Raw genomic sequence first — 15,842 nt, 5'->3', positions numbered from 1 at the left:
TTTTTATTTCTTTTTGATTTCTGATTGCTTCCCCCACCCCTTTTTTCCCTTTCTTTCTTTTTCTTTCTCTTTTTCTTCTCTTTTTTCCCTTTTTTTCTTCTTTGTCTTTTTCCTTTTTCTCTTTTCTTTCCTTCTCACTCTCTCTTTTTCTCCTTTTCCCAATAAAACTTGTTTTTGGCCACTCTGCACTGAGCAAAATGACTAGAAGGAAAACCTCACCTCAAAAGAAAGAATCAGAAACAGTCCTCTCTGCCACAGAGTTACAAAATCTGGATTACAATTCAATGTCAGAAAGCCAATTCAGAAGCACTATTATATAGCTACTGGTGGCTCTAGAAAAAAGCATAAAGGACTCAAGAGACTTCATGACTGCAGAATTTAGATCTAATCAGGCAGAAATTAAAAATCAATTGAATGAGATGCAATCCGAACTAGAAGTCCTAACGACAAGGATTAACGAGGTGGAAGAACGAGTGAGTGACATAGAAGACAAGTTTATGGCAAGGAGGGAAGCTGAAGATAAAAGAGACAAACAATTAAGAGACCATGAGGATAGATTAAGGGAAATAAACCACAGCCTGAGGAAGAAAAACCTACATTTAATTGGGGTTCCCGAGGGCGCCGAAAGGGACAGAGGCCAGAATATGTATTTTAACAAATCCTAGCTGAAAACTTTCCTAATCTGGGAAGGGAAACGGGTATTTTGATCCAGGAAATAGAGAGATTCCCCCACCTAAAATCAATAAAAACTGTTCAACACCTCGATATTTAATAGTGAAGCTTGCAAATTCCAAAGATAAGGAGAAGATCCTTAAAGCAGCAAGAGAAAAAAAGTCCCTGACTTTTATGGGGAGGAGTATTAGGGTAACAGCAGACCTCTCCACAGAGACCTGGCAGGCCAGAAAGGGCTGGCAGGATATATTCAGGGTCCTGAATGAGAAGAACATGCAACCAAGAATACTTTATCCAGCAAGGCTCTCATTCAAAGTGGAAGAAGAGATAAAGAGCTTCCAAGACAGGCAGGAACTGAAACAGTATGTGACCTCCAAAACAGCTCTGCAAGAAATTTTAAGGGGGACATTTAAAATTCCCCTTTAAGAAGAAGTTCAGTGGAACAATCCACAAAAACAAGGACTGAATAGATATCATGATGACACTAAACTCATATCTGTCAATAGTAACTCTGAAAGTGAACGGTCTTAATGACCCCATCAAAAGGCGCAGGGTTTCAGACTGGATAAAAAAGCAGGACCCATCTTATTTGCTGTCTACAAGAGACTCATTTTAGACAGAAGGACACCTACAACCTGAAAATAAAGGGTTGGATAACCATTTACCATTCAAAGGTTACCATTCAAAGCCAGGGGAATTTTAAAACAGAAAACCATATCTGGGGGCATCACAATGCCAGATTTCAGGTTGTACCACAAAGCTTTGGTCATCAAGAGAGTGTGGTACTGGCAAAAAAACAGACACATAGATCAATGGAACAGAATAGAGAACCCAGAAGTGGACCCTGAACGTTATGGTCAACTAATATTCGATAAAGGAGGAAAGACTATCCAATGGAAGAAAGACAGTCTCTTCAATAAATGGTGCTGGGAAAATTGGACATCCACATGCAGAAGAATGAAACTGGAACACTCTCTTTCACCATACACAAAGATAAACTCAAAATGTATGAGAGATCTAAATGTGAGACAAGAACCCATCAAAATCCTAGAGAAGATCACAGGCAACACACTCTTTGAACGTGGCCATAGTATCTTCTTGCAAGATACATCGACAAAGGCAAAAGAAACAAACTCAAAAATGAACTATTGGGACTTCATCAATAAGAAGCTTTTGTACAGCAAAGGATACAGTCAACAAAACTAAAAGACAACCTACAGAATGGGAGAAGATATTTGCAAATGATGTTTCAGATAAAGGGCTAGTTTCCAAGATCTATAAAGAACTTATTAAACTCAACAGCAAAGAAACAAACAATCCAATCATGAAATGGGCAAAAGACCTGAGCAGCAATCTCACAGAGGAAGACATAGACATGGCCAACATGCACATGAGAAAATGCTCGTCATCACTTGCCATCAGGGAAATACAAATCAAAACCACAATGAGATACCACTTCACACCAGTGACAATGGGGAAAATTAACAAGGCAGAAAACCTAAATGTTGGAGAGGGTGCGGAGAAAAGGGAAGCCTCTTACACTGTTGGGAATGTGAACTGGTGCAGGCACTCTGGAAAACTGTGTGGAGGTTCCTCAAAGAGTTAAAAATAGACCTGCCCTACGACCCAGCAATTGCACTATTGGGGATTTACCCCAAAGATACAGATGCAATGAAATGCCGGGACACCTGCACCCCGATGTTTCTAGCAGCAATGTCCACAATAGCCAAACTGTGGAAGGAGCCTTTGTGTCCATCGAAAGATGAATGGATAAAGAAGATGTGGTTTATGTATACAATGGAATATTACTCAGCCATTAGAAATGACAAATACCCACCATTTGCTTCAATGTGGATGGAACTGGAGGGTATTATGCTGAGTGCAGTAAGTCAATCGGAGAAGGACAAACAGTGTATTTCCTCATTCATTTGGGGAATATAAAAAATAGTGAAAGGGAATATAAAGGAAGGGAGAAGAAATGTGTGGGAAATATCAGAAATGGAGACAGAACATAAAGACTCCTAACTCTGGGAAACGAACTAGGGGTGGTGGAAGGGGAGGAGGGCAGGGGGTGGGCATGAATGGGTGACGGGCACTGAGGGGGACACTTGATGGGATAGCACTGGGTGTTATTCTGTATGGTGGTAAATTGAACACCAATAAAAGTTTATTTATTAAAAAAAAAACAGAGATAAACAACCACTGGATAACAGGGGGAAAATCTGAGAGATAAGTGATCATATAAGATAACACAATATTAGCATAATAGGGTCCAAAAGAAGAGGAAAAAGTCAGAGAGAAAGTGGGAAAGAAGGTATACATGAGCATATTATAGCTGAAAATTCCTCTAATCTGAGGAAGGAGACAGGCGCTCAGATTCAGAAGGAACAATGGATCCCCCTCAAAATCAATACAAAAGTAGGGTAACACCTCAACTTATAACAGTGAAGCTTGCAAATTTCAAAGACAAAGAGAAAATTCTGAAAGCAGCTCAGGACAATAGATCCTGAACTTATGAGGGTAGAAAAATAAAACTCCGAACAATCTTATCCACAGATACATGGAAGGCCCAATAGGACTGGCATGATATATTCAGGGTGCTAAATGAAAACAGTATGCAGACAAGGATACTATATCCAGGAAGGCTGTCATTCAGAATAGAAGGAGAGATAAAGAGCACCAGGAAAAAGAGAACCAAAATAATTTGTTATTAAACCAGCCCACCAAGAAATATTAAAGAGCATCCTGGAAGCAAAAAGAGAGCCCAAAGTAACATAAACCAGAAATGAACAGAGATAATATTCAGAAATAATGACTTTACAGGTCAAACAATGACAATGGATTTATATCACTCAATGTTCACTCTAAATAAAATTGGGCTAAATACTAGAATCAAAAGTCATATGTTCAATTTGGATTTAAAAAAATGACACTTTGATATGTCGTCTACAAACAGCAGAATTTAGACCGAAAGACACTTCCAGATCAAAAGCGAGGAGGAAGAGAACCATCTATCATGCTAGTGAACATTAAAAAAAAGTTTAGGTGGCAATCTTTATATCAGACACATTAGATTCTAACCTGAAGACTGTCATAAGAGATGAGGAGGGACAATATATCATAATTACGTTGTCTATCAAACAAGAAGAACAAACAATTGCAAATATTTAGTCTCTAATAGAGGAGCAGGCAAATATAAAAAGCAAATAACAACAGAATTAAGAAACACTTTGACAATAATACAGTAATAGTAGGGATCTTTAACACAACATTCACAAAAGTGCACGGATCATCAAAGCAGAATTTCACTGAGGAAACAAGAGCTTTGAATGACACACTTGACCAGACAGACACTACAGACATATTCTGAGCATGCCTTCCTAAAGCAAAAGACTGCATATTCTTCTTGAGTGAACATGGAACATTTTCCATAATCGATCACAGCTCAGTCAAAAATCAGGTCTCAACTGATTCCAAAAGATTGGGATTATTCACTGCAATTTTTCTGACTATAATGATTGGAATTTTGAACTCAATCACAACAAGAAATTTAGGAGGGACAAAATTCATTTGGGTTAAAGCATCCCACTAAAGAATGAATGGGTCAAACAAGAAACTAAAGAAGAATCTTTAAAAATTCATGAAACGAAATAAAAGGAAAACACAACAGTTCAGATGAAGCAGAGGCAGTCTTAAGAGAGAAGTATACAGTGATACAAGCTGTTCTCAACACAGGAAAAGTCTCAAATACACAACTTAACCTTACGCCTAAAGGAGCTAAATGTCGCAAGAGAAGAGAAATAATAAAGATTATAGCAGAAATTGATGAAACACAAACTAAAAGAACAGTAGACTAGAACAACAAAACTAGGAGCTGGTTACTTGGAAAGAATTAATAAGATCAATAAACCACTAGACTGACATATCAAAAACAAAAGATCAAGGACCTGAATAAATAAAACCATAAATGAAAGAGGTGAGATCACTACCAACACCAAGGAAATACAAACAATTTCATAGATTGTTATGTGCAATTATATGCCAACCAATTAGGTAATCTAGAAGAAATGGAAGCATTCCTAGAAACACACGACCTACCAAAACTGAAGCAAGAAGAAATAGAAAGCCTGAACAGAATCAAAACCAGCAAAGAAATTGAAGCAATAATAAAAGATCACCTAACAAACTACAACTCAAGACCAGATGACTTCCTAGGGGAATTCTACCATACATTTAGGGAAGAATTAATACCTATTTTTGGAAGCTATATCAAAAAATAGAAATGGAAGGAATACTTCCGAACTTATTCTATAAGACCAGCATTACCTTGATCCCAAAACCAGATAAAGACTCCACCAAAGGGAAAAATACAGAACAATATCCCCAATAAACAAGGATGTAAAAATTCTCAGGAGAGAGCCAATAGGATCCAAAAGCACATTAAAAGGATTAATCACCATGACCAAGTGGGATTTCTTTCTGGGCTTCAAGAGTGGTTCATCATCTACGAATCAATCAGTGTGAGTGATACATCACATTAATAAGAGAAAGGATGACAACCATACAATCCTCTCAGTTGATGCAGAAAAAGCATTCGACAAAATACAGCATCCTTCCCTGATTAAAACTCTCCACAGTGTAGGGATACAGGGAATTTATCTCAATATCATTAAAGCTGTATACAAAAAAAAAAAAAGAAAGAAAGAAAGAAAGAAAGAAAGAAAGAAAGAAAGAAAGAAAGAAAGAAAACAAACCCACAGAGAATACCATTCTCAATGGTTAGGAACACAGCAGCGATACCGACTCACCACTATTGTTCAAAATAGTATGAGACATTTTAACCTCAGCAAGGAGACAAAAAAGGAAAAAAAAAAGGAATAAAAGGCATCCAAATCAGCAAAGAAGCCATCGAACTCTCACTCTTTACAGATGACATGATACTATACGTGGAAAACCCAAAAGACTCCACTCAAATATTGCTAGATCTCATATTCAGCAACGTGGCAGCATATGAAATCAATGCTCAGAAATAAGTTGCACTAGCAATGATCCTGAAGAAAGAGAAATTAAGGAGTCAATCCCATTTACAATTGCACCCAAAAGCATAAGATACCTAGGAATAAACCGAACCAAAGAGGTAAAAGATCTATACCCTAAAAACTATAGAACACTTCTGAAAGAAATTGAGGAAGACACAAAGAGATGGAAAAATATTCCATGCTCATGGATTGGCAGAATTAATATTGTAAAAATGTCAATGTTACCCAGGGCAATTTATACGTTTAATGCAATCCTTATCAAAATACCATGGACTTTCTTCAGAGAGTTAGAACAAATTATTTTAAGATTTGTGTGGAATCAGAAAAGACCCCGAATAGCCAGGGGAATTTTAAAAAAGAAAACCATAGCTGGGGGCATCACAATGCCAGATTTCAGGTTGTACTACAAAGCTGTGGTCACCAAGACAGTGTGGTACTGGCACAAAAACAGACACATAGATCAATGGAACAGAATAGAGAACCCAGAAGTGGACCCTGAAATGTACGGTCATCTAATATTCGATAAAGGAGGAAAGACTATCCACTGGAAGAAAGACAGTCTCTTCAATAAATGGTGCTGGGAAAATTGGACATCCACATGCAGAAGAATGAAACTGGACCACTCTCTTTCACCATACACAAAGATAAACTCAAAATGGATGAGAGATCTAAATGTGAGACAAGAACCCATCAAAATCCTAGAGGAGAACACAGGCAACACCCTTTTTGAACTTGGCCACAGTAACTTCTTGCAAGCTACATCCACAAAGGCAAAGGAAACAAAAGCAAGAATGAACTATTGGGACTTCATCAGGATAAGAAGCTTTTGTACAGCAAAGGATACAGTCAACAAAACTAAAAGACAACCTACAGAATGGGAGAAGATATTTGCAAACGACATATCAGATAAAGGGCTAGTTTCCAAAATCTATAAAGAACTTATTAAACTCAACACCAAAGAAACAAACAATCCAATCATGAAATGGGCAAAAGACATGAAGAGAAATCTCACAGAGGAAGACATGGACATGGCCAACAAGCACATGAGAAAATGCTCTGCATCACTTGCCATCAGGGAAATACAAATCAAAACCACAATGAGATACCACCTCACACCAGTGAGAATGGGGAAAATTAACAAGGCAGGAAACAACAAATGTTGGAGAGGATGCGGAGAAAAGGGAACCAACCCTCTTACACTGTTGGTGGGAATGTGAACTGGTGCAGCCACTCTGGAAAACTGTGTGGAGGTTCCTCAAAGAGTTAAAAATAGACCTGCCCTACGACCCAGCAATTGCACTGCTGGGGATTTACCCCAAAGATTCAGATGCAATGAAACGTCGGGACACCTGCACCCCGATGTTTCTATCAGCAATGGCCACAATAGCCAAACTGTGGAAGGAGCCTCGGTGGCCATCAAAAGATGAATGGATAAAGAAGATGTGGTTTATGTATACAATGGAATATTACTCAGCAATTAGAAACGACAAATACCCACCATTTGCTTCAACGTGGATGGAACTGGAGGGTATTATGCTGAGTGAAATAAGTCAATCGGAGAAGGACAAACAGTGTATGTTCTCATTCATTTGGGGAATATAAATAATAGTGATAGGGAATATAAAGGAAGGGAAAAGAAATGTTGGGAAATATCAGGAAAGGAGACAGAACATAAAGACTCCTAACTTGGGGAAACGAACTAGGGGTGGTGGAAGGGGAGGAGGGCGGGTGTTGGAGGGGAATGGGTGACGGGCACTGAGGTGGACACTTGACGGGATGAGCACTGGGTGTTTTTCTGTATGTTGGTAAATTGAACACCAATAAAAATTAATTAAAAATTAAAAAATAAAAAATAAAATAAAAAATAAAATAAAAAAGAAATAAGTTGCAGTTCTATACAGTAAGACTGAAGAAAGTGACATTAAGAGATTAATCCCATTGACGATTGCACCAAAAATAAAAAATACCTATTGAAAAACCTAACCAAAGTGGTAATAAAGTTCTCTACCCTGAAAACAATAGAATACTTAGAAAGAAATTAAAGACGACAGAATTTATTGGAAAAAAATTCCATGCTCATGATTGGAAGAAAAAATATTGTGAAAATGTCTATGCTACCCAGAGCAATCTACACATTCAATGCAATCTCTATCAAACTATAATCAGTAGTTTTCACCGAGCTGGAACTAATAATCCTAAATTTGTATGTAACCAGAAAAAAACCCCAGGTAACCTGAGGAAAGTTGCAAAAGAAAACCAAAACTGGTGGCGTCACAATTCTGGACCTCAAGCTATATTACAAAGCTGTAAGCATCAGAGAGTATACTCCTGGCACAGAAGCGAACACATAGATCAATAGAAGAGAGGATCCAGAAATGAACCCTCGTCATTATGGTCCACTAATATTCAAATCTTCAACAAACCAGGGAGGAATATCCAATGGAAAATAGTGTCTTCAACAAATGATTGGAAAGCCACATTGCAGAAGAATGGAACTGGATCATCTTCTTAGACCAACACAAAAAGTAACCCAAAAGTTGCTGATAGACCTGTGAGACAAGAATCCATCAAGGATCTAGAGGAGGGCACAAGCTGAAACATCTTTCACCTCAGCCACAGCAACTTCTTGCTAGACACAGCTCTACAGGCAAGGGAAAGGAAAGCAAAAATGAACTATCGGGACTTCATCAAGATATAAAGCTTTCACACAGCAAAGGATATAGTCAACAAAAGGAAAAGGCAACCTACAGAATAGGGAAGATATTTGCAAATGATGTATCAGGCTAGTATTCAAGATCTCCTAAGAACTTACTTAACTCAATACCCCAAAAACATTGCTGTCAGGAAATAGAAGAGTTGAAGAGACATTTCTTAAAGTAGACATACAAATGGCCAGCAGACACATGAAAAATGCTCTACATGCCTTGACATCATGCAAATACAACTCAAAACCACAATGAGATACCATCTCACACCAGTCAGAATGGCTAAAATTGACAAGTCAGGAAACAACAAATGTTGGTGAGGATACAGAGAAAGAGGACCCTCTCACAATACTAGTGAGCATGCATGCTGATGCAGCCACTCTGGAAAACAGTATGGAGGTCCCCAAGAGGTTGAAAATAGAGCTACCCTACAACCCAGCAATTGAACTACTAGCAATTTACTCCAAAGATACAATTGTATTGAATCAAAGGACCACCTGCACCCCAATGTTCACAGCAGGAATATGCAAGATAGACTGTATAAAGAGCCAGGTGTCCAACCACAGATGAATGCATAAAGATATGGTGGATAATACAATGGACTATTATGCAGCCATCAGAAGGATTAAGCCTTACTATTTACATCAATATGGATGGAATCAGAAGATATGATTCTGAGAAACATAAGTCAATTAGAGAAAAAATTATCATATGATTTCACTCATGTGTGGAATTTAAGAAACAAAACAGAGGATCATGGAAAAGGGGAGGGAAATTGAAATAGGATGAAATCAGAGAGGGAGACAAATTATGAGAGGCGCTTAATATGTGAAAGAAACTGAGGGTTGCTGGAGAGGAGATTGGTGGGGTAATGGGGTAACCGGATGACAGGCTTTAAGAAGGACACATGAGGTGATAAGTACTGGGTATTATAGCAACTGATGAATTAATAAATTCTACATCTGAAAATAATGATATACTATATACACGATAATTAAATTTAAATGAAGCAAACAAAAGACAGATAGTGATCATTAAAACATAATCATTGGAAGTAGAGGTCCAGTTTTTCTACGGAGGATACCTCATCCTGGGCAGGAGATGAAAGATTCTGTTAGCAGCTAACGTTTCAACTGTGTTTGAATTCTCTTCAGATTTCCTGAGGGAAATTGCTGAAACATATCAATCAATATGTTTAATGATGATTAGAACCAATAAATAACAAAAAAGATCAGGTAGAAATACCCATGTGAAAATTACTGGGGTGAAAATTCTAGAAAGGGAGACTCTAATGCAGCACTCCTGGGGTATAATCAAGGAGCTGTGAAAGACCAGGAACATAATGGTCCAGGTAGAGAGTTGCAAGAAGCAAGAACAGAAATACACACAGGGTCAGACTATATAGTGCTGAGACCACTGACTCTCCCTGAAACCACAAAGGATATGAATGTTGTTATTGTCTCTTAAAAATGGCACTGACTCACTTTTGTGCTCTAAGGAGTTGGGGGAATAGTTGTGAAAAGATTTTGCAGCTAGCTTCTATTTGTCCTTTACGTTTTGATTGTAGAAGGAACTTTACAAATGCATTAGAAAAAAAAAAAACAAATGCATTAGAAAACATTTCACCAGAAAATACTTCTCTTAGCTTTATATTTTACAATTTCTATCGTGTTCAGTACAGAAGAAAAAGTCCATAACCGTATGTTGACCTGCATCTTAGAGAAACCCTTAGGATGATTTTTATTTTATTATGATTCCATGATACAAACACTGGGAAGGACCTCAGAATGAGGTCCATGTCTTTATATCTGTGAAATATATAACGTTTTAGAACTTGATAAAGGTCAATGAGATAAATAATGTCATTTTAGATTTACTTTATGTTTCTCATTCTATTATTGAGAACTCGTGAGACTGTGCCATCCTATAATTGGTAGTCAGGTAACAGCATGCCTCTATCTCTCAGTAAATACATTTTAGCAGACAAGGCCTGGAATTTTTTTTACGTATTCTGCTTTCCAACACAATGCTAAGTTTGCTGATTTCTGTTGCCAGGATTTCCTGATAATCAACTTCTATTAATAAAACAAAAAGAACTATTTCTGAGATGCCAACATGGTATTTTCTAACATTTAGTCTGAATATAATTAAACTACAGCAAACTAAAAGTAAAATGAGTCTCGTTAACTTGATCAAGAAATATGTTCCAGAAGTCTAAAGGAAATGTTACCTTTAATTTTAAGAGAGTTCCATTAAATTCAGGAACAAGATAAGGCCACCTTTTATAGCTGTCATTATTATGTACTGCACTGGCTTTTAATACCAGGTCCTTAACCCCATATACTAACAGAGATCAAAAGATTTAAAACATTGAATGAAGCCAAACTGTGCAAAGATATTTAAGAAGGATTTTAAGCCCTTTGCACACTGTAGAAATGAAACAAATCTTTTCCCCTTTAGAGTCTACCAGGACTAAGGTCTTGTGTGTGGTTGCCTAATGAGGGGAATATATCCAAATTTGTCCCTCACCCAGGTTTTCAAGAGAAATTAGGCATTCATATTTTATATGCATGTTAGTTATTTGAATATACTGATGACCTATTATAAAATCTTATGTTAAACAATTTTTGGATTAAACAAATTTGCAAATTTTCAGGTAAATTCAATCTAGCAGCCTGTCACTTTGGAAATTCTGTGTCAAATAATGAATAATAGGAAAAGGAAATAAAGTAGTTGAAGCAACACAAAACAACACAAGTCATTATTGGCTGATGTGTTCATCTACTTCCCCAAACCAAGACAATCAGCTTGCAGATTAAACTACTTATTAAAAGAGCTTACTCAAAAACCAGCATAATAATACTTCCAAATGTCAATATAATAGACAATTATAAAATGGAATAAATCTCTAGACAAAAATAAAAATAAAATTATGAGATGTAACAGAAATTGAATAGTCTTCATTGAAGAACACTAAACCTAGTAAAAAAAAAAATACAACAACTGAATCAGATGACATACAATTTGGAAGTGAAGGAGCTCCCCTTTTAAAGTTGTTTATTTTTCCCAGTTAATTGACACACTGAGTGAATTCCTAAACATAATTGCTGAAGGTGATTTGCATGGAAACGGAGTAAATGATTCTAAAGTTCATATGGTTGAATGTATAGAAGAATCAAGGATTTTGGGGGGTAGAGGGAGAAGAAGCAAGTGCAAATATATCTAAAGCTATATTATGATATCAAATTGGGTATGTCCACAGAATAAACAAATATGTTTAGAGGACAGAGAGTATCATGCAAACAAATTCAACAATATATATTTGGTAATTTAATATAGAATGAAGTTGAAAGTATTTAAGTATTAAAAATAAATTATAATAAGATAAATGACTATCGATTTGGAAAAAAGCTTTGAATGTATGTCAAAACTCAGTAAGGGAAGCCCCGGCGGCTCAGCGGTTTAAGGTGTCTTCAGCCCAAGGCCTGATCCTGGAAACCCAGGATGGAGTCCCATGTCGGGCTCCCTGCATGGAGCCTGCTTCTCCCTCCGCCTGTTTATCTGCTTCTCTCTCTGTGTACCTCTCATTAATAAATAAATTTTTAAAAAATCTTTAAAAAACTAAATAAAAGACATTCCTGCAGGACTCCATGTGTATGGGAGACATTAAAAACATAGAGGAAAAGGATGTAGAATAAAACAAAAATGCATTGGGCAGCCTGGGTGGCTTAGCGGTTTACTGCCTTCAGCCCAGGGTGTGACTTGGAGACACGGGATCGAATCCCACATGGAGGCTCCCTGCAGGGAGACCGCTTCTCCCTCTGCCTGTGTCTCTGCCTCTCTCTCTCTCTCTATCTCTCTCTCTCTCTCTCTTTGTCTCTCATGAATAAATAAAATCTTTTTTTAAAAAAAAGATAAAAATGCATTAGTTACAGCAGGAATGGGGACATGGGAGATGGAATGCAAGGAGAGTGCACTCGTTTCCTTTTCTCATAGCTTATAATTATTTTTAATAATATAAAAATAATAATAATAATATAAAAACAAACCCTATTCATAGAAAATGTAGTGTTTTAAATTTCTGGACATAATGCAGTCACTGAACTTCCCCTTTGCTGAAAGTAACTAGAAGCTGCACAAAATACAGGAAACATCGTTTTCAGTTTTGGTTGACTGGCAACATACTTCTGGGACACTAAGGGAAAGGAGATAGATCAGGCGAGTTCTAGGACGGCTTCTGGCTGACCAAGAAGCCTCCAACCCCTCGTAGAGGGGAGGAGAACTGCAAAAGGCTCCCCTCACCTCCGACATCACAAAACGGTTTTCTAAGAGCTCTCTTAGATCTTTAATGAATTCCTTTTCTCTTTTTTCCCCCTGAACACGCAAGGTTTGATTTTCAAACCTCCTTTCTTTTCTCCCTTTCCAATGCTTGGAGTGATTCCTTGTCCCCTTTCCTTATGACTACTTCCTCATGTCAATCCCCACCCAATTCACTTTGAAATCTTCCCCATTGGCAGATACGGTTTAATTATACCAATTTGTTCATGAAAATGTATCTTTTCTGTGAGTGCAAACAAATATTTCTCTAATGTCCTCATTCATTCTCTGATAAATGTCCTCATTGGGTCTTAAGTATTTAGTCTACCACCACTTCCTATGTAAGAATGCTGGGCATCTTTGGTGGGACAGGATAACATTGTGCTTCCATTGGCAGAAACTTTTCACATACTTAGGAAGCTCATGGTATTCTTTTCTCATTAGCTTATATTAATTAAAGTAATACTTCCTGGTGCCTATTTCATGGGTATTATAAACTCAGGTACTGAAAGAGCATCACATGGAAGTGCTTGATTATAGATTATGATGTGGTGGTAGTGGTGGCAGGTGTGTATTATACATATCAGTTGGGTGATCTTCAAAAGTGAAAATATGTATTTTAAAACATTCTCATTAAAAACAAAAGACCAGAATTGAAATGAAGTAAAACAGACTTTCCTATCTTAGTTCTCCCAAATAATCTGAATTTTGATTTTTCAGCCATATTAGGACCAAAAGAAAGCTTTTTTTCTAATACCCAAACAAACAAACATATCAGTCAAGGGAGGTAAGCTCACTTCTTTCTCCCGTATGTAAAGCAATGGGAAAAACCCCACAAAAGGCCACTGAGTGGCTGATACCACCCATTGCTGCCAAATACAAGATTCTCCTTCTCTCACCACTCACAGAATTTTGAGAAATTCTCCAGTCACACAGTACAGGTTTTCACCAATATTTAAGCTTTTATTAGAGGTTGAGGGTGCCTCCATGTAGAATCCCCAGTGAGGCAAGCCTCAGACACAGACACCAGAGCAGAATTCTCTTAGAACACCTTCTCCAAATGCCAGGTTGTCAAGAAGACAGCCACCTACATTAAGTTCCAGTTACATATGGATTAACACCTTGACCACATTCATTACCTCTAAAATAAAATATAGATGAAGAATTGTTGTGTGCTCACACACACAATCATTCTCTCACTAGTTAGTCCTTTCCTTCTGAAAGCAAATTGATCCAGGAAGGTAAATTATCATGTGAATATTATTCACATATTCATCCTGACTATGACCAGATGTCAAAACTTTTCAAGTAAGGTCTATGATAGGTTTTTCAAAGTGGTTTGGATTTAAGTAATCCTATTCTTTAAAAAAATTTTTTTTAATTTATTCATGAGAGACAGAGAGAGGGTGTGTGGGGCAGAGATACAGGCAGTGAGAGAAGTAGGCTCCATGCAGGGAGCCTGACATGGGACTCGATCCTGGGTCTCCAGGATCACACCCTGGCTAAAGGTAGGCACTAAACTACTGAGCCATCCAGGGATCCCCAAGTAATCTTATTCTAATGCAATACTCTCAGAATAAGGAGTCTATATATTTATTACTATTTATTGATATTAATACAATAAAATATACAAAAAGGATGATTAAAAATTACTAGTTGGCTTTTTTCCCCAAAGAAAAATAATCTATCTCTCCTGTCCAAGAAGGAAAACCAACCTGTTAAAGATATATACATTAGGATCCCTGAATATCACGCATCAGCAGGTGTCACACTTTGCTACACCATAACTTTTTCATGGCATTTTTCACTTCCGCATTCCTCAGTGTATAGATCAGAGGGTTCAGCAAGGGTGCCCCAATGGTATAAAACACAGCCACCACCTTGTCTACTGGAAATGTGGTTGCTGGGCGTGTGTACATGAATATACATGGGCCAAAAAATAGGACAACCACAATAAAATGGGAGGTGCAGGTCGAAAGGGCTTTTCGCTTTCCTTCTGTACTGTAGTTTCTCAGAGAGTACAAGATGATAACATAGGAGATAAGCAGAATTATGAAACTCACCGTGCATATGGCTCCACTGTTAGAAACAACTAGCAAATTTATTACATAAGTGTCCATGCAAGCAAGTTTCAGCAAGGGCTGCAAGTCACAGAAATAGTGATCAATCACATTGGGACCACAGAAAGGCAATCTCAAAGCCAGGAAAATTTGTGCTGAAGAGTGGATACACGATCCCACCCAACCCAAAATCACCAGCACACTGCAGACATGCCTGTTCAGGATGGTTGTGTAACGCAAGGGCTTACAAATGGCTACATAGCGATCAAAAGCCATCAGGATTAGCACGAAGATTTCCATGCATCCAAAGAAGTGGGCTGAAAAGACCTGAGTCATGCACTCATTGTAGGAAATGGTCTTCTGCTGGGAAATGGCATCCACAATCAACCTGGGAGCTGTGGTTGTAGAGAAGCAGGCATCAGCAAAGGACAGGTAAAAGAGGAAGAAGTACATGGGACTCCCAAGGGTCCTGCTTCTTTTAATAGTCACTACAATGAGAAAGTTTCCCAACAGTGTGGCAAGGTAAAACATCATGAAGACCCCAAATATTGCTTTCTGTTTTCTTGGATCCTGTGTCAAGCCAAACAGAATGAATTCATTCACACTGCTATTCATCGCCATAGTAGTGTCTATAGGTAAGGTGAACTTGATAAGACCTTAATCTGCAAAAGAAGAAAAGAAGTAACATCTTGGGGAGATCATTGGGCTGACCTCTGAATTCCTTATTTTTGCTCTGGGTTACCTCCAATTTCTTTAATCCTTGTGAATCTTTGTAAATCTGCAGAAGTCCAAGCCTCTCCCAGGTCTATATATTGAGTCAGAAACTAACCAAAATGGATCAAAGCCTTTGCATTTGGATAATAAAAAGTCAATGTCCTTTAAATATTTTGATTCCTACCAAGATTGAAAATGGCAAAACTTGTACTTTCCTTGGTCAGGTGCCTTAACTGCCTTGAAATTTGGCCTTCAGGCAGCGCGGGTGGCTCAGCAGTTTAGCGCCACCTTCAGCCCAGGGCCTGATCCTGGAAACACAGGATCAAGTCCCAAGT

The 15,842-nt window shown here is 37.8% G+C and overlaps 1 protein-coding gene across 1 annotated transcript; it reads right to left on the bottom strand.

Moving 5' to 3' along the window:
• Positions 1-14,436: 14,436 nt before the first annotated feature.
• Positions 14,437-15,414, bottom strand: LOC112912669 (olfactory receptor 4C11-like). The gene has a single exon (XM_025989320.2). The coding sequence runs from the start codon at positions 15,412-15,414 to the stop codon at positions 14,500-14,502; it is 915 nt and encodes a 304-aa protein (XP_025845105.2). The 3' UTR covers positions 14,437-14,499.
• Positions 15,415-15,842: the final 428 nt, after the last annotated feature.

Source organism: Vulpes vulpes, chromosome 5 (genome assembly GCF_048418805.1).
Source record: "Vulpes vulpes isolate BD-2025 chromosome 5, VulVul3, whole genome shotgun sequence".
NCBI lineage: Eukaryota > Metazoa > Chordata > Mammalia > Carnivora > Canidae > Vulpes > Vulpes vulpes.
The sequence above is the reverse complement of the archived record's forward strand: the minus strand, read 5'-3'. Positions and strand labels throughout refer to the sequence as shown.